Source organism: Ranitomeya variabilis, chromosome 5 (genome assembly GCF_051348905.1).
Source record: "Ranitomeya variabilis isolate aRanVar5 chromosome 5, aRanVar5.hap1, whole genome shotgun sequence".
Classification (NCBI taxonomy): Eukaryota; Metazoa; Chordata; class Amphibia; order Anura; family Dendrobatidae; genus Ranitomeya; species Ranitomeya variabilis.
This window is the reverse complement of record NC_135236.1, coordinates 665,289,657-665,309,685: the sequence shown is the minus strand read 5'-3', so window position 1 is coordinate 665,309,685 and position 20,029 is coordinate 665,289,657. Positions and strand designations below refer to the sequence as shown.

Genomic DNA, 20,029 nt, shown 5'->3' with positions numbered 1-20,029 from the left:
CTGTATGGCACTGTTATGTGGGCACTGTATGACACTATTATGTGGGCACTGTATGAGACTATCATCTAGTTACTGTATGACACTATTATATGGTCACTGTATGATACTGTTATGTAATATCTGTGTAGCACTATTATGTAGTCACTCTATGACACTGTTATGTGGTCACTCTATTGCAGTATTATGAGGGCACTGTTATGTGGTCACTGTATGACACTATTATGTAAGCACTGTATAAGACTATCATGTGGTCACTCTATGACACTATTATTTGGGCACTGTATGGTACTGTTATGTGGTCTCTATATAGCATTATTATGTAGTCACTCGATGACAGTGTTATGTGGTCACTGTACGGTACTATTATTTGATCACTGTATGGTGCTATTATGTGGTCACTGTATGGCACCATTATTTGGTCACTTTACCGTATGGCACTGTTGTAGTCACTTGTTTCTACTAATCAAATAAGCAATGTTTTTTGCTCACTGTATAGTTCTAATTTATAGGTATAATATGACATTATTATTTGGTTACTCTATGGTACTTATTATGCAAGCACTGTATGGTTTTGTTATGTGATCATAATATAGTGGTTATTATATATTATCTATTATCTGGTCACTGTATGGTGCTCATTACATTGGCACTGTAGGCACTATTGTTAAGGTGTGGTACTAATTATATATGCACTGGTATGTGGTCACTGTGTGGTATTAACTATGTTAGCACTGTGCGGCAATGTTCTGCCATCATTGTCACTATCATATAGACACTGTATGGCACTGTTATGTGTTCTCTATTTGATACTAATTAATTAGGCACCGGTTATTATTCACTATATGGAGCTAATTACATGGCCACAATATGACACTGTTATGAGGTTACTGTAAGGTATTAATTATGTAAGCACTGTATGGTTGTTTTATGTTATCACTGTATAATACTTATAATATAGGCATTGTTATGTAGTAATTATATAATCACTGTATGGCGCTGTTATATGCTCACTGGAACTAATTCTATAGGCTTTTATGGCATTGTTATATATCAATGTATAGTACTTTTCTGGTTGTGTAAGACACCATGGTGCGGTTACTTTGCTGTACTAATTAAATAGGCGCTGTGATGTGGTTGCTCAGTGGTACTAATTATTATCTCTGTACCGCATTGTCATGTGGTCTCTGTGCGCTACCGGCTATGTCATCACTGTATAGAAATAATTTATAGGCTCTGTTATGTGGTCACTGCATGGTATTACATAAGCATTGTGTGGAATTGTTATGTGGTCACTGCATGGCACTGAGGTGTGTGGTCACTGGATAGCACTAATTATATAAGCACAGTATGGCACTGTTATGTGGACACACTGTATGTTATTAATTATATAATCACTGTATGGCATTCTTATGTGGTCACTGTATGGTGCTAATTATATTGGTGCTATATGGTACTGTTATATGGTCACTATATGCTAAGAATGATATAAGCACTGTATGCCACTGTTATATCGTCACAATACTAACAATTAAATAGGTACTATATGGCATTGTTATGTGGTCACTGTATGTTACTAATTATATACTATTGGCACTGTTATGCAGTCACTGTATAGTACTAATTATATAGGTGCTTTATGGCACTGTTATATGGTCACTATATGCTAATAACTATATAATATATAAGCACTGTATGGCACTGTTATATAGTCACAATGATAATAATTATATAAGCACTGTATGGCATTGTTATGTGATGGTCACTGTATGGTACTAGTGCCTTGCGAAAGTATTCGGCCCCCTGGAACTTTTCTACCTTTTCCCACATATTGTGCTTCAAACATAAAAGATACGAAATGTAAATTTTTGGTGAAGAATCAACAACAAGTGGAACACAATTGTGAAGTTGAACGAAATTTATTGGTTATTTTACATTTTTGTGGAAATTCAAAAACTGAAAAGTGGGGCGTGCAATATTATTCGGCCCCTGTAACTTAATACTTTGTTGCCCCACCTTTTGCTGCGATTACAAGTCTCTTGGTGTTTGTCTCTATCAGTTTTGTACATCGAGAGACTGAAATTCTCGCCCATTCTTCCTTGGCAAACAGCTCGAGCTCAGTGAGGTTTCATGGAGATCATTTGTGAGCAGCAGTTTTCAGCTCTTTCCACAGATTCTCGATTGGATTGAGGTCTGGACTCTGACTTGGCCATTCTAACACCTGGATACGTTTATTTGGAACCATTCCATTGTAGATTTTGCTTTATGTTTGGGATCATTGTCTTGTTGGAAGACAAATCTCCGTCCCAGTCTCAGGTCTTTTGCAGACTCAAACAGGTTTTCTTCAAGAATGGTCCTGTATTTCTTCCCATCAATTTTAACCATCTTCCCTGTCCCTGCTGAAGAAAAGCAGGCCCAAACCATGATGCTGCCACCACCATGTTTGACAGTGGGGATGGTGTGTTCAGGGTGATGAGCTGTGTTGCCTTTACACCAAACATATCATTTGGCATTGCTGCCAAAAAGTTCGATTTTTGTGTCATCTGACCAGAGCACCTTCTTCCACATGTTTGGTGTGTCTCCCAGGTGGCTTCTTGCAAACTTTAAACAACACTTTGTATGGATATCTTTGAGAAATGGCTTTCTTCTTGCCACTCTTCCATAATGTCCAGATTTGTGCAGTGTACGTCTGATTGTTGTCCTATGGACAGACTGTCCCTCCTCAGCTGTAGATCTCTGCTGTTCATCCAGAGTGATCATGGGCCTCTTGGCTGCATCTCTGAACAGTCTTCTCCTGGTTTGAGATGAAAGTTTAGAGGGTCGGCCGGGTCTTGGTAGATTTGCAGTGGTATGATACTCCTTCCATTTCAATATGATCGCTTGCACAGTGCTCCTTGGGATGATTAAAGTTTTGGAAATCATTTTGTATCCAAATCCGGCTTTAAACTTCTCCACAACAGTATCACGGACCTGCCTGTTGTGTTCCTTGGTCTTCATGATGCTCTCTGTGCTCCAAACAGAACCCTGAGACTATCACAGAGCAGGTGCATTTATACGGAGACTTGATTACACACAGGTGGATTATATTTATCATCATTAGGCATTTAGGACAACATTGGATCATTCAGAGATCCACAATGAACTTCTGCACTGAAAGTAAAGGGGCCGAATAATATTGCACGCCCCACTTTTCAGTCTTTGAATTTCCACAAAAATGTAAAATAACCAATAAATTTCGTTCAACTTCACAATTGTGTTCCACTTGTTGTTGATTCTTCACCAAAAATTTACATTTGGTATCTTTATGTTTGAAGCATGATATGTGGGAAAAGATTGAAAAGTTCCAGGGGGGCGAAAAATTTCGCAAGGCACTGTGTATAGGTACTCCATGGCAGTGTTATGTGGTCACTGTATGGTACTAATTATATAGGTACTCCATGGCACTGTTATGTGGTCATTGCATGGTACTAATTATACAAGCCCTCTATGGCACTGTTATATAGTCACAATGATAATTATATAGGTACTGTATGGCATTATTATGCGATGGTCACTGTATGGTACTAATGATATAGGTCCTGTATGACACTATTGTTTGGTTACTGTGTGATACTCAAAAACAATTGCTACGTCTCACTGTGTTGTGTTGTGTGGTCTCTGTGCAGTACTTGGCACTGTTATTTGGATAGTGTGTGATACTAAATATATAGGCACTGTTATTTGGTTGCTATGTGCGAGTAGCTGTATAGGCATTGCATGTTACTGTTATTTATGTATAGTCACTTTAAGGCCACGATGTGTGTGTAGTGTACAGTACTACTTTTGTGACATTGGATGGTGGTATTATTTAGGCACCGTATGTATGATAGTATGGTGTGTAGGTGTTTTTCCAGCAGTGCCCCCATACCACAGATTTTGCACTTTCCCTGATGTTTTGGATACATTGGCGGTCTTAGCTGCCGCATTCCCGTGTTGGTGTCGTCCCCCACCATCTCCACTGTAAGTGGCTTTTAAGGACATGAGGATTAAGCTCCTTCTGAGATTTTGTGTTGTCACAACATGCTCGGCGAGGCCCTTACACTGTAAATATCTCTTGTTTCTTCAACACTAGACAGAGCACTTAATGCAGAGAACAAAATGGCTGCCCCCTCCCCAATCCCTCCTTTTACAAAAATGCCACCAAGACAGGACTGTAATCCTTATCCGCAGAGTAAAGAAACAAAATGCACTAAAAATCGTAAAAATGTCCGATAAAGAAACAGTCGTTTCCCGGTCACAAAAAGATGATGGGTTAGAATGAAAGATACACAGGTAACCGGAATCAGGCCTGCTGAAAAATGGCGGCTACCATTCAAGTGCATTGTGAGGTTGTCTCTGTTATTGCAGCTCAGTTCCATCAGGATAAATGGGGCTGTGTAGCAATACCATACACAACCTGTAAACAGGAGTGGCGCTGTTTATGGAAGAAAGCAGGAATTTTTAAAACATGTTGTGACTTCTGCAAATAGGCTTATATAATCAAAAGTTTTGTTGATTTTTTAGTATATAGAGGTCAGGCCACGGTTCCTATAAGGGCTTGGCTACATTTAGGAAACTTAAAGGGTTTTTCCAAAATTTAGAAGTAAGTATTGTTGGATAGTGTGCGTAAAGACAAGCAATTTTGCAATTTACTGCTTATTAAAATTTTCAGCCGTTCTCGAGTTATTAACACTTTTCTTTTGTTTACATCTTGTTGCCTTGGGGACCGACCACCGCTGCTAGACAACAGACTATGCCCAGTGCTTGCTAAAACTTTTTTTAGGAACTTGGAAATGCTGTTTTGAGACTGGAAAGGATCTCTGGAGAGCGCTATTACTTCTTAAACATGACTAGCTTCAGCATAGATGATTTCCATGTTGGTCGATTTCCTAGGCAACAAACTGTAAGCAAAATAAAAGTAATTAATATTTCAAGAACTACTACAAATTTTAATAAGCAGTAAATTGCAAAAGTGCTTATTTTTACAAGCTCTATCCAAAAATATCCTAATGTAAAGATGGAAAAAAATCCCTTTAAGAATCAATGCAAAGTGTATGGGATGTTTAGGCTTGTGTGCCGCCATATGGTGACACCATCAATGTGTCTAGAGAATACTTTCATTACATGGAATACAATGAGAAAAAAGACATTCAGTATGGGCCCGTATGCATTCATGGCCAAAACTATTGGCACCCTTGAAATTGTTCCAGAACATTAAGTATTTCTCCCAGGAAATTAATGCAATTACACGTTTTGCAATACACATGTTTATTTCCTTTGTGTGCATTGGAACAACACAAAAAGAAAAAGAATAAAAGGCAAATTAGCCATAATTTCACACAAATCTACAAAAACGGGCTGGACAATATTGTTGGCACCTTTCCAAAATTGTTTATTTCAAGCATGTGATGTTCGTTCAAACTCACCTGTGGCGAGTAACAGGTATGGGCAATTTGAAAATCACACCTGAAACCAGATAAAAAAGGGAGAAGTTGACTCAATTTTCGCATTGTGTGTCTGTATGTGCCAAACTAAGCATGGAGAACAGAAAGAGGAGAAGAGAACTGTCTGAGGACTTGAGAACCAAAATTGTTGAGCAATATCAACAATCTCAAGGTTAGAAGTCCATCTCCAGAGATCCAAATGTTCTTTGGTGCCAGATTATAGATCTCCTCGTATACAACCTGGATTTGTTAGAAGTTTGAGTTTAAGGTTTCAATTTGCTATTGTTTATGTTTTTGTGAAAAGTGAATGATGGCCGCCAATACTAGTCCTTTAAGGGTTGTCATAGTCTACACTTCCGTTTCACCTCTGATAGCTCCTTTTATTTCTTTCTAGAGCTTTGTCATCTGTGGTGGCTTTGGGAGCAAATATAATCTGCAACAAGATTCCAGGGTTGGCACCTCGGCAAAGAGCCATCTGTGAGAGCCGCCCGGATGCCATTATAGTTATTGGAGAAGGGGCACAGATGGGGATCAATGAATGTCAGTATCAGTTCCGATTCTCCAGATGGAATTGCTCGGCACTTGGAGAGAGGACGGTCTTCGGACAAGAGCTACGAGTAGGTAAGCAATTTCTATCCCTATGGGTGGGGTGGGGTTTGGTGACCGACATTGATAAGTAATGTATTTTTTAAGATTTGAGAAAATTAATGTGTGGCATATATGTAAAATTATTTTACGACTGGTACAGTAACGTCCACACTTGCCAACTTTTCAAGTTGACCGTGAGAATATTCGAGCTAACCATGAGTCGAAAGTTTCATGGATGACCACTTTCTCTCCTGGGCCCATCATATAGTACTATACTATAGTATCACTCGACTTAGAGCTTTTGTTTTGAGCACCTCTGCTAATTAACAAAGCATTTTATGGATGTCCTTAATGCCTTAATCTATGTATAGTCAAACGGGAGCCAACCTGGTGGCCACCTGGCCAGTTGGTCACCGTGTGAACCTTTAGCAGTGTGCATGTGCAACTTCTTTTTTTTCCCCACGAGCTGTGGTCTAAAATCTGAAGAGGTAAAAGAAAAATGTAAAAAATAATTTCAAAAATTGTAAAAAAGAAAAAATACCCGTATGAGTTTTTGAAGCAGTTTTCGAGTAGGATTTTACAGATGATCTGCTCCAAAAACTCATTAAAAAAAGGTACACCTGAACCTAACCTTGTGCTTAGAAATTGCTTGGAAAACATCTCCTATTTTTTCTATGGGAAATCCAATTTTATTTTCATATAAGGAATTTTGGACAATTGTCTTACGCTCCAGGTTCGGGATGAGTAAACCAGTGGATGTTCGAGCGAACTTTAGTCCAAAGTTCGGTTCAGATACCAGAACTTTACCCAAACTTGAATTTTAACCCTATCAAAGTCAATGGGGACCCAAGCTAGACACTGTCAAATGAAAAGACTGCAAAAAAAAAAGCTTCAGGTGAAAAACACAAAAATCTTCAAAATTTCTCCAGCAAAAAAAGAACTCAAAAATTCCTCCCAGAAAGGGGTTTCTGTTTTAAAAGCTCATTTTTGAACCCCTCAAAAAAAAAACTATATTGAAAATAGCCTTGGGGTATGTGCGCACTAAATTTTTGGAAGATTTTTTTTGGAGCAAAAACTGTCCAAATCCTCCACGAAAACTTGGTGTTTCTACTCTGAAACTGTGCACATAGAGGGTATTTTGAGGAGTTGTTTGAGCGGAAACTCTTCAAAAATACAACAATACTCAAAAACTTGAAAGTTTCGCTCAGTATTCTCTTAGAAAAAAAACTCAGCAAAAGACCCTTAGAAAGTGTGGCGCCAAAAAAGAGTGGTTATTTATATATTCCAATATTAAAAAGTTATTACCTAATGATGGAACCCCTGGCCAGGATTTTGAAATACCCCACTGGTGGCCGCACAAGGTGCTACGACTTTCCTTGCTACGACTATCCTGTTTTTTGGGGGACTGTTGGAGATACACAAGTAAGAGATCAGCTTTTGTTGTCAGTCCTAAACATGATGTATAGATCGGGGGCACCCATGTGCAATCACCGCTTGATTTCGGCAAAGCATGTTCGGGGATGAAGTAGTCAGTTAGACCCCAGCAGACCACAATGTTATCACTTTTCCTTTGGATAACTTTCAATGGTGGGAACAACCCTTTAAGTTTGAAGCAGCACACGAAAAAGTCTGTAAGGACTGATGGAGACAGAGCTGGACAAAAACAGTAGGATAATCGGGCAGGTTTGGGGCAGCCAAAGTGGGGCGGTAGTGATAAACAGAGTTTGGGGCAGGGCAAAAGATGCCGTTACCCGGTCATTGTGACTGCCGAAGAGGTAGAGAGACTGGAACATTTTCGACTGTCTTTAGGGTGAATGAGAGATCCATGGTGCCGCATGCTAAACCTGTAGGATAACCGGGCAGGTTTGGAGCTGCCAAATTGCCGAGTGGGGAAGTAGTGATGAACAGAGAGTTTGGGGCAGGGCAAGAGCTGCCGTTACCCAGTCGTTGTGACTCCAGAAGAGGTAGAGAGACTGGAACATTAGGGAGGATTGGCTGTCCTTGGTGCCACATGGTCGAACTGTTCGGAAACCATCATGGTGCCCCTTCTTGCATGGCTGTGATTCCTCACTACTCCATATCGAGTGGGGTACACTATACGCTCTCCAGGACCTCAAAGCATCATACATTTGTTGACAGGAATGGGTTAAAATACCATATACATCATCGTCACCTGTCCTAGACTGGAGTAGCTTCCTGCCCAGTCCTCCAGTCTTCCGAAAGATCCAAATACCTCAGGCTAGAAGATCCGAAGCTAAGACTGGAGGACCCAGATGGGAAACAGGTGAGCGGCATGCTTAGGTTAAGGAAATATAATTTTGTATTATTTTTAATCCCAACCCTCCCCCAAAAAAAGGCAAAATAGCGGCCTGCCATTGTAAATCGCATCACCAAAACTTAGGATTTTGATGATTCCAAATTCTTCACGAAATTCAATTTATTTCAAGCTGATACGCTCCTATCCCCTTTGCTACTGGGAGTATACCCATGGAACTACTATCTACTGAGAAGCATTGGCCCAAAGATCTTGGAAAGGGGCGAACAAACTCCCACACTCTTCCGGTCAGTGTACCAAGACCCAACACCAAAATGGGAAGCCCAGTAGGATCTTTGGCTTGCACAAATCTGTTGAAAATCACAATTATTCTCTGACAGCTACTACATATATTTCGTTCTACGTACCGAACTCCTGGCAAACGTTCGAATATATAGAACACCTTACCGGGCCAAGCTGCAGTCTAAAGCATGGCAGAGGGACAAAACATTAGTTTAAAACTCTGATGAGGCTATATGTGGATTTTAACTTTTAGTTGATGTTTTAATTAATATGGCTGCACTGCCAGTTGTCATTTTTGCAAAATTGCCGACACCACTGAATGGAAAAATGGGTGAACCTAATTTTTTTTTGTCAAATTTGGATGAAGATTTCATAAGGTGATTTTCTGGTCCTCTATGCCCGGCTTTAAATAAGCTTCAGGAAGAGAAACAGAGTAAACAATGTCAGTGCATATGTATTTAAGGTGAAGCTTAAAAAAAAATAGCCTTTAGACCTCCATTGGGTTCCAAAGCCCATCAAAGGGAAAGAGGGAACGCTCCAGGAAATGTTCTACGTTTATGGTGCCGGGGAATGTGTCCCGCTGACAGTTCAGGCCTTAGGATACAGAAGGAGAGGTTACTTATCCGTACAAGCAGTGATGATGCCTATGGCTAAGGAATGTATCTATTTGGATGTTTACGTAAAGTTTTCCACAGATATGTCAAGTAGGGATGTTGGATTAGGTTCGGTTCATGACCCTTTGGTCAGTCCTAGTCGTCATCTCCTAACTTAAGAAACAACTTCAAAGGCTAAGACTATACCACCATACTTCCTAGTCAGAACAAGAGTGCCCCCATAAAAAAGCTGACGAGCATGACCTCATAATGACGGAGATTGAGATATCTCTATAACACTATCAGCAACAGTGCCCCTATCATGGGGTGATGGCTAAAGTGCCCCCAAAATAATTCCCAATTTTTCACTTTTCACAACAGTCATTCGTACAGAAAAATATTAGTAGCAACCATTACGGTAACCACAGTTCTTCCTCTGTGTGGACCCGAAGTGTAATTTACTTAAAGAGAATCGGTCACTTGCCATAAAGATGTATTTTTTTTATCTGGTGTAAATGCCCCTGTTCTCCTGAATCCGGCGATGTTTTTCTTTTCTTCCTGCGCCTCTCCGTTCCTGAGATATGGCCCCTTCTCCCCAGTATATAAATCTAGTCTTATTAGCCAACTGGGCGCATTCCTCATGAACACGCCCATAGAAGGACGTGAAGGACCACTCCCACTTGGCATAAAAGATTAGATTTATGTACTGAGAATAGAGGGCCATATCTCTGGAATGGAGAGGCGTAGGAACAAAAGAAAAACAACGCCGAATTCAGGAGAACAGCGGCAATTACACCAGGTAAAGAATAATGTATTTATGGCAAGTTACAGGTCCTCTTTAAAGGGGTTTTCCAGGAATGATCAGTCAAAAAAAAAACAATTAGGAACCATGGACTTCAGGAGTCCCTGACAGAGTCACCTCCTCATATCTCATCTTCTCTCCCGTCCATACTTGTACATCATCTTATCCCAGTCTTTGATGTGTTTACCACAATTATCTCACTTTCCCATCAGGTGACATTGCGTCTGTCCCACTCACTCAGCACTTAGCTGGAGAGCGTTTCTGTCCCACTTGCAATCCTGTGACCCAAAGACAAAACTCTTTCATCTTCTATTTAGCCAAGTAATAGCCTTGTTGACAAAGGAAGAACAGAATAACTAGGGCTACACTTGTTGCATCTGGTCTCTTTTTGAGGAGGTTTCTATCTTTTCATACAGATTAATTTAGCATGGTATAATCAGTGTACTCTGCGCTATATGACGGTTACTTTATTCATATAACTGACATTGTAGACCTCAAAGTGTTAAAATGCCTACTCATTAATATTCATTAGATGCCTACTCATTAATATTCATTAGGGGTTCCACCCCCGCTTAACTCTCATCACTCAGAAAGTGAGAGGTGATTGGCCTGCTGTGTGACCTCACAACAACACTTCAAACTTCTAAATAAGGCCTTTTCGGCTCTGTAATATTTTTACTGTATTGGTCAGAGTTAGGAATTATGGGTATAAGATGGACACGAGTAATTCTCCTGAGTACTTTAAGGTCAGACAGGTAAAAAAAATAATAATAGAAGTAATACTGATGGTACCCTCACCGATCTCCCACAGCTCCTAGTTAGGCGCTTAACTTGCCCCTTCTGGTCTCTACTTCCTGGTCCATGCTCAAGACACCAAATATGGGCAGAAATGTTTGCTCAGCCAATCACTGACTAGGGAAGTTCACCGCTGCAGCCAGTGATTGGCTGAGCCATCCCCTCTAGTCATTTTTGGTGTTGAAAGTGGAATAGGAAGTAGAGACCACCAGGAACCAGGTAGGTGTCAGATCGGGAGATGTGGGGGATAATTGAGGGTAAGCATTTATACTTTTTCTTTATTTTTTACCAAACTATTTTTATTTGCCGGACAATCGCTTTAAGGGTTAATGCGGAATTTAATTATGATGGAGAGATGGGTTTAGCGATAGGACGGCACATGACATGTTTTATAGGGGTGTCAAGCAGAAAAGGCTTTAATCTTCTGGGTCTTGAAGCAAATATATGAGTGCTTCCTGGAATAGATGAAGGAATGAAGGGAGGTGAGATGAAGACTATTTGATTTTGCGTTCTTCAGCTCTTGATGAGATTTTACGGTGATGACCACGATGGTATGTTATGGTCATAGTTTCCTTTATGCAATCACCATGAAAGAATTCCTTATTAGCTTATGGCTTTTGAAGGCATGAATGGATATGTCCTCATTCCTCCTGTGTTGTAGACGAGTTTGTAAATGGTGTATGATGTTGTTAGGTGTGTCCAGGTAATAATGCATCAGTTGTGAATGGATGACAGTAAAGCTGGTGGTGATGCTATGGGATCCAGCAATGAAAGGTGGCTTCTTTGATATTTCGAGACACCCCAGATATAGTATAGATTTATAGACGGCACCTTTAGTCATGCAACACAGGCCCCACCTAGAGGTTCTTCAGCTACACTTCAATGTGCTTGACAGGAGAGGAGAGGATGGAAGATGGTCTGTGTTCTATCTAGAAGACCTTAGCAATCCAAAGGTGGCCATACTTTTTAGATAAATGCCAGCAAAACCCTATCAATTTGGTGGGATTAATGAATATCCAGTGTGTATGGAGGTATCCTCTGCCTTACCAAAGGTAGAGCCAAGCCTGCCAGTTTACAGAGGAAATAAATTATTATTTATTATTATTATTATTATTTTTATTATTTATTTATATAGCACCATTGATTCCATGGTGCTGTACATGAGAAGGGGTTACATACAAGTTACAGATATCACTTACAGTAAGCAACTAACAATTACAGACTGACACAGAGGGGCGAGGACCCTGCCCTTGCGGGCTTACATTCTGCAAAATGGTGGGGAAGGAGACAGTAGGTTGGGGGTTGCAGGAGCTCCGGTGTTGGTGAGGCGGTAGCTCCGGTAGTGGTGAGGAGGCAGCAGGGTCAGTGCAGGCTGTAAGCTTTCCTGAAGAGGTGAGTTTTCAGGTTCCGTCTGAAGGATCCGAATGTGGTTGACAGTCGGACGTGTTGGGGCAAAGAATTCCAGAGGATGGGGGATATTCGGGAGAAGTCTTGGAGGCAGTTGGGTGAGGAGCGAATAAGTGTGGAGGAGAGAAGGAGGTCTTGGGAGGACCGGAGATTACGTGAGGGAAGATATGGGGAGATTAGTTCAGGGATATATGGAGGAGACAGGTTATGGATGGCTTTGTAGGTTAGTATTAGTAATTTGAACTGGATACGCTGAGGGAATGTGAGCCAGTGAAGAGATTTGCAGATGGGGGAAGCGGAGGAGTGGCGAGGAGAGAGATGAATTCGTCAGGCAGCAGAGTTAAGGATGGACTGGAGAGGTGCAAGGATGTTAGCAAAGAGGCCACAGAGGAGGATGTTGCAGTAGTCAAGGTGGGAGATGATGAGGGCATGCACACACATTTTAGTTTGACGGTTGAGGAAAGACGGATTCTGGAGATATTTTTGAGCTGGAGGCGACAGGAGGTGGAAAGAACTTGGATGTGCGGTTTAAAGGACAGGGCAGAGTCAAGGGTTACTCCGAGGCAGCGGACTTCCGGTACGGGGGAAAGCGTGATGTCGTTAATTACGATAGATAGGTCAGGTAAGGAAGATCTATGAGATGGAGGAAAGATGATGAGTTCGGATTTGTCCACATTGAGTTTGAGGAAGGGAGAGGAGAAGAAGGAGGATATGGCTGATAGACATTCCGGGATTCTGGACAGCAGAGAGGTGACTAGATGAGTGTGGATCCAATTGATTGGACTCAAACCGAAGACCAGTGGTGGTTACTTATTTCTCTGTCCTACCCTGGATCTTTCATGACCAAAAGACTCCAACAAGGAGGAGGTGAAAGGAGTAATTGGTGGCATATACTGTACATCCTTCCCAGTCAATTCTAAAGGGGCCACTACACAATAGATAGCTGTTGGCCAAACCATCATTTGGCCTTTAGTTATCTCTCCCAACTCCTCCATACACAGCAGCGTTCACTCTACTGAACATTCTTGTGTTCTCTACAAAAGAGTAGCTGCCAGACTTTTCTGGTGGAGAACAAAAGGATCGTGAGTCCAATATCGAACATGTTAGATCCCTATTTCTTCCGACATCAAGAGGAAGAGTCAAGAGGCCCACTAATGTGTGTATGAGGACCTTAAGTCTCTGGCAGCGAAGGAATGAAGATACTTGAGGAGCTCTGAGGTTGGCTACCTTCATGTGCCATAGACGTTGAATGTAGCAAGAAGTTTCATGTACCACCAGTTGCTCCATCCAACTTCTCCTGACCTGCAAACTTTCAACTCGGGGGGAACAAGGGTAAAAAGTGGGATATAAGTCTCCTGTTCTGTGTCAACAGTCAGATTTAAAGGGGTTTATCAGTTTGGTAAAACCCCTGTCCACTAGCTACCATGGTCCAACATTGCTCTTGGTGTCTGTTGATGTCTACAGTGCCGACATCATGTCGGCATCGCTGCAGCCAGTCAGCGGCTCTGCATTGAGCGATAACAAACACCAGGAGTAAAAACGGAAATCCCCTTTAAGCTACATATTTCTATGGTATTATTTTGGCACTATTTGGCAGCATTAAGTCGCCGGTTTATGTCGTATCCGGGTATAAACAGTCGGATACAAGGGACCACTCTCAGCCCATCCTTGCCACAGATGGGAGATGGAAATCTGATAGCCAGGCTGACAATCCTCATAGTTCTATTGCCCTTTATGCTGTATTAATACTGCTACAATACACCAATAAACATATTACTATTTTTCCCATCCTAATGAGGCTATTTTCAAGGCTCCGTAGACATTTACAAGAAAAAAAAAGCTTTAAAAAATCAGTAATAATATGAAGAACGTCAGGTATGCTGGGCTTAGCCAGTCTTCGCATAGTGGCCTCTTTTGTTTTTGGTGCCAAAAATGATAACTTAAGGTCCATTTGCTGGTGCCAGAAATGGGGAGACTCTCAAGGGTCCAGAGTGATAACGGTATCAGGTAACAGATAGAGTTTAACTATTATTTATTTATTGCGCCATTATCTTTTCAATGAAGCATTTATCTTGTAGCGGATTATTCACCGACTGCGGCTGAGAAGGGGAAGAGAATTGAGGTTTGTAGTGGGAAAGAAGAACACATCGATAAGATGGAAATTAGAGAGGATATTTTAGAACAATCATGAGTAGAAAATACAAACTCCATCTATGTGTTGGAACCCAAGACCCCAGCGCTGCAAAAGTACAACCCACTTAGTCACCGTGCTGCCGAGTGCAGGGGAGCAGAGGGCAGAACAGTCACCAACATTCTGTTGACTCCATAACTGCAGAGTCCAGACTTCCTATGGTATTAACATCAGCACAAACACTGCTCCCCCTCCGGGAGCTTCATGGCCGAGCAGCTACATGAAGCCTTACATCACCAAGCACAATGCTGTGTCAGATGGAGTGGTGTAAAGCAGCCACCACTGGACTCTGGAGGAGACGTGTTCTGTGCAGTGACTGATCACACTTCTCTATCTGGTGTCTGATGGATGAGTCTGGGTTTGGTGAATGCCAGGAGAGCGTTATGGAGGATAGTTATGGGTTTGTTATCTGGGGTCGGCATTGGGCCCTTAGCTCCAGTAAAGGAAAATCTTATTACTTCATTGCAAGACATTGTGGACAATTGTAGCGTCCAGTTTTGTGGGAACAGTTTGGAGAAGACTCTTTCCTCTTCCACTTGACTATGCCCAGTGCACAAGGTCCATACAGACATGGTTGGGGGAATATGGAAGAACATGACTGGTGACACGTAACTTAGACCTCAACACCATCCAACAACTAGGCCGGAGACTGTGACCTTGACCTCTCCCCAACATCAGTACCTGACATCACAAATTCCCTTCTTGATGAAGTTGCAAAACTCCCCACAGATGCCTCCAAAATCTTGTATAAATCTTTCCCAGCCCATATGTTTCCCCATCACATATGCCATCACTGGCAGTGCTCTGATATAACGAATGATGGGTGGACATCTACCACAGTGTCCCGGAAAACTCAGGTTGTGGATAACAAGCTGAGGATTTCGATGTAATCCATCCAAATCTGGTCTTTATAGTCTAGAGAAAAAGTGGAGTCTCCACCTCATCCGTCACATTTTTTGGGGGGGTATTTAACCCTTTCACTGATAATGTTATCTGGCACCGTAAGGGTGGATCTGGTTCACCGGAGGGAGACGCTCCATAAAGAAATATGGCAGCGACTTGTACATATAATTACATAATAATCTGGGAATGAAGCCTGCGAGCAGCCGTGAAGACAACCTCATTTTACTTTACAGCCTCCAGTAATTTCTTATTGAGCTGCCCAACGCTATTGTGTGGAGATGATGGGTGTTGTATTCCTGCCAAGACCTATGTAAACAGTGTATTTATACAAGAGTCATTTGTTGGCATGGAGCGGAGATTCCCAAACTAATCCTCAGTGATGGCTGAACAGACCTTATCTATTCGATAATGACCACTAATCATGGGGCCGAAAAGCAAGCACGGGATAGACAATGCCCTCCCTTCGTTTACCGGGGGGTACGGAACATATTCCCAATCATTTGGCCAGCGTTTACTTAGCGTCTCTCGGTCTGAAGGACTCATCGCGTCCCACATGGCACACACAATCTATTGATTTCAGTGGACATTGTGTAATGCTCCATTTCACCCTGTGGTGGCGCTGCAGGGAAAGTGAACACTTACTGCCAGGTTTCCCAACAGCCGATCACTAGAAATCTCAGGAAAGGGATCATTTGTAATCAATTTATTGTCAATGGATCCCTCTAACTAGTATGAATTGTACTACGTAGATTACACTAAACTTAAAAAATGATAATTTTGTTGGAAAGTTATGATTTTTCTTAATATGTAAATGAGCTGTCTCTGGGCAGGACATAGATCTCCATGAGAATCTGCCCCCAGAGCTTATTGTAAATTAAAGAGGGAGTTACCAGTGTGAGACATGTAATGACTGACAGTCTGCTTTCCTGATCTACATGCCTCACACTGGTAACGCCCCCTTTCATTTAAAATATGAATCACTGTGATCGCTGAGGGAAAACTTGACCAAAACTATTCAATTTCCCTGCAGCACCGCCATAGGAGAAATGAGGAATTACAGGTACCCGTTAAAATTAATATTTTGTGGTCACTTCCTAAGGATACTAAACAGGAGGTCCCAATCTGATCGCTCACAATTCTATACTAGGGTGTTTAAAAATGGGTCTCCTACACTAGACAACCTTTTTTAAAAAAAAAAAACTTTTTAAATACACCCCAAAATTTAAAGGGGTTGTCCATAAATAAACACCTTGGCTCCTTTCTTCCAGACAATGCATTACACCTTATTTTTTATTTATTTTTAATTATTTTTGTATTCTTTCTTCTTTGTTTCTTTCTTTCGTTTCTTTTTTTTTTGTTTTGTTTAATTTTTTTCTTGTTTTTCTTTTTTCATTACAACTTATTTTTTATTTTTTTATTATTTTTTTATTTTTTCTATTTTTGCTTTTTTCTTTCTTATTTTTTTACCTTTTTTTTCTTGTTTTTCTTTTTACCTTTCTTTTAGCTACTTTTTTTCTTATTGTTTTTTTCTAAATTTTCTATTTCTTTTTTCTCCTTTTTTCTTGATTCGTTTTTGTAAGGCACTACGCTTGTCTAGTTTGCACCTATGCTGCGTTAAACTGAATAAATAGGGCTTAGCTGCAATACCTCACACAACCCACAGACTGGTGTGGCGCTGTTTTTGTGATAAAGTAGACATGTTTTTTTATCTGAAGAAAATTCTTGTAGGCAAAACAATTAATCAAAATCGTCTTGTAAGCATCTCTAAGGGCAAGAACCCTACTCATCACCTAAAAATGTTGTACTTTCTGCAGAATGAGTTGCCAGTGGGATGTCACACGTATTTTCGACCCATCCCACCTTTGAGTCTTCTAATTTATCTGGTCTCAATGGTTTTGGGAAGTGAAGTCCACGTCTATTACGTTTTTAAGCTCATGGGCAAAATGGAAAGTGCAAGGCAGACAAAAACTAAGCAAGTAAGCGTTGAGTCATTCTTAGCGGAGAACTTTCCAAAAACACCTCAAGCTGCGTTTTGTCTGCTCCCTCCTTCTGCACAATGGCTTTCTCGGAGACCATCGAGCCGTGAACGGCTTGTCTTTCTCTTTCGACTTCAGAAGACCACAAATACTTGAACCGTGTTTGTTCCCTTTTGTTTCTGCCTTCTCGTCTGTTGAACAACATGGTCGTCCTACTAGATCCTTTGACTTTATTTTTCAACAGTGTTTCAAGAACTGGGATTCTGATAGACGGAAAAAGAGTTGTCTGAAGCCGGGCAAAGAAAAAATGTAATGTGGGGATATTTCACTCAATTCATGGCTGACATGGTTATGAGTGGCTAGAAAGGGGCTCCGTGAGATCAGAAAAACATGGCTGATTTTTTCGATCAGTAACAGCACCACTTTTGGCCTTAGACTGTTGGTATTGCAGCTCAACTATACTTAGTTTTTGTTCATGTCTGGGTTCAAATATAATTTATTCCATTCCATCATAAGAGTAGGAGAACAAAATGATGGAAGAAACCTCCCATGAGGAACACCAACGGAGCCAAGCAGACACCATTGACTGAAATGAGGTCCTTAGGATTTCTCCATGCTGTGCTATTCTGCTTGGTATTTTTGGCAAAAATTGCGACAAAGGCTCCAAACGTCCAACGGAGATGTGATCAGAGTCTAACTTGAGTAGGGCTTGGCTACAATATCCCACACAACCAATGGACATGTTGGCACTGCTTATGGAAGACCAAAAATAATACATTATCACCTTTTCTTAGGTCCCTCAATCCATAAGGATGTTAATCAGAATGACTGGCTCTGTTGGTCTTCACCACTAGTCATTGACCCATCCTCTAATACCGACCCAAGCATCAAACCCTAGCTGATAAAGTCATTAGTGCAGGCATCAAAAATAACCAACGAGATGATAAATCCATATTTGCCAACTCTCCTGAAATGTTCTGCAGGCTCCCGATAAAAAGTTGAGAACTCCCAGAAGAGTTTGCAAATTTCTCAAAAACTCTTAAAAGCTCTTTAGGAAGATATTTTTATGTGGTGGGGGCATTGAATCAGCCAGGGCAGGGGCTGGAAGTGCAACAGAAGGGGCATGCCCTTCTAAAGAGGGAGAAGCTATTGGGTTAAAAATTCTGCCATCACGTTTTGCACACTCTACATACTGTCCTCCTGGTGGACCTTCCCAAAAAGTTGGCAAGCATGACTAAAATAGTTGTCCTACATCAGAAAATCTTGGTCCGCGGGTGAAGTATGTTAGAGAAAAATGGCGTTCAGTCTTCACTACTGCTCCTGGTGTCTAGTAGTGGCTTCAGCGCTGACGCCAATCCGTAATCTCAACGGGTATGAGTGGGACGTTCTACATGGGCAGTGCCGCTGAGCTCATGGTTTGTCTGTCGATGTGACGTCAGTGGCGCACCCAATACCGGATACCAGGAATAGCTGAAAAGACTGGTGGACATGAGATCGGTGAATAAAGCTTGGTTTGTTTGTTTTTCTAAAAACAATTGAACATTTTCTAAAAGTGGACAATCCCTCTAACCCTTCAAAAGGATGAAGTTACATGAAAAAATATTGCTTGAAACTCTATCAAGTAAACCTCGATCTTCTCCATCTTTCTTTCCACCTTGATGGATCTTTTGTACAGTTGCTGATTCTTGACAGATCACTAGAAACACAACTAAGATAACTATTAGCCAAAAAAATACAACGACAAAGTTCACTACTCACCCAAACCTCATCATTAACTCATAAAGATGGTATTTTCCACAACTCTATCGTGTCATGTCCACTCTCCAGTGCTGAGAAGACTAGGGGGTGTATAGACATATATAGGGGGTGCAGTGGAAACAGTTAAACCGAGATCCTGAGATGGTTCATAGGTCCTTATCCCATAATATATGGTTCCAGTATTATATATGGCCCTTATTACACTCCCTGATTTTGCTTTCGGATCCAGAACCTTAACTGAAAGCTATACATCAAAAAGTGATCTAAACAGTTTTTTGTGTTAAATGCTATTTTTGATATTTTTGGTCATTTTTTTTCCACATCCCAATCTATGTTAAAAATATAAACATAGAAATCTTAAAATTCTCACACAGGCAACTGGAGCTTTTTAGACTCTTACCTTCCTGCTGTTTCAGGAAACAACACGTGTACATGGCAAAAATGACTCTGAGCCTATATTTTGCATTGAATCATCTAATAAGTGTGTTCAAAGATCACTGTGAAGGGTGATAGATGGATTCTGTGTTATCAGTGGTGTATGGAGGTGTTATCTCTCATTGTAGTCCTGCCTCTGATGATACGAAGCCTGCTGAAAACTCTTCCTTAAAGGACAGGAAGTATAAGTCTAAAAAAGGTCCAGGGGACAATGTGAGAATTGCAAGTGTGCTAGCTTTTTTTTTTAATAAAGATCTCAATGTGATTTTTTTACAAAAATATATATAAAAAATTAATGTAACACAAAAACCCTGTCATTTTCTAAAAGTAGTTCCCCTAAAATGCATACTTGGTTATTTTTGGACTTGCCGTGGAAGTGAGTAAAGAAAAGTGCCCATTCTTGCCTATCTGTCAATTCATAGTCGGGTGAGACAGAGCCACTTGTCAAGGTTGGACCTTCAACTATTAGACCCTCATGCTTCAGACCCTTATTCTATGGAGAGGTCATACATTTCCAACATGAGAATACTCCTTTAAAAAGGTTGCTCTATAATAATAATTTATT

General features: G+C 40.9%; 1 protein-coding gene across 2 annotated transcripts in view; it reads left to right on the top strand.

Moving 5' to 3' along the window:
- Positions 1–20,029, top strand: part of WNT7B (Wnt family member 7B) — a 135,140-nt gene that overhangs the window by 95,167 nt on the left and 19,944 nt on the right. For both annotated transcript variants that reach the window (XM_077266639.1, XM_077266638.1), the window contains exon 2: positions 5,854–6,080. In XM_077266639.1, coding sequence (XP_077122754.1) covers positions 5,854–6,080 — 227 coding nt within the window. The remainder of the gene's footprint in view (positions 1–5,853; positions 6,081–20,029) is intronic.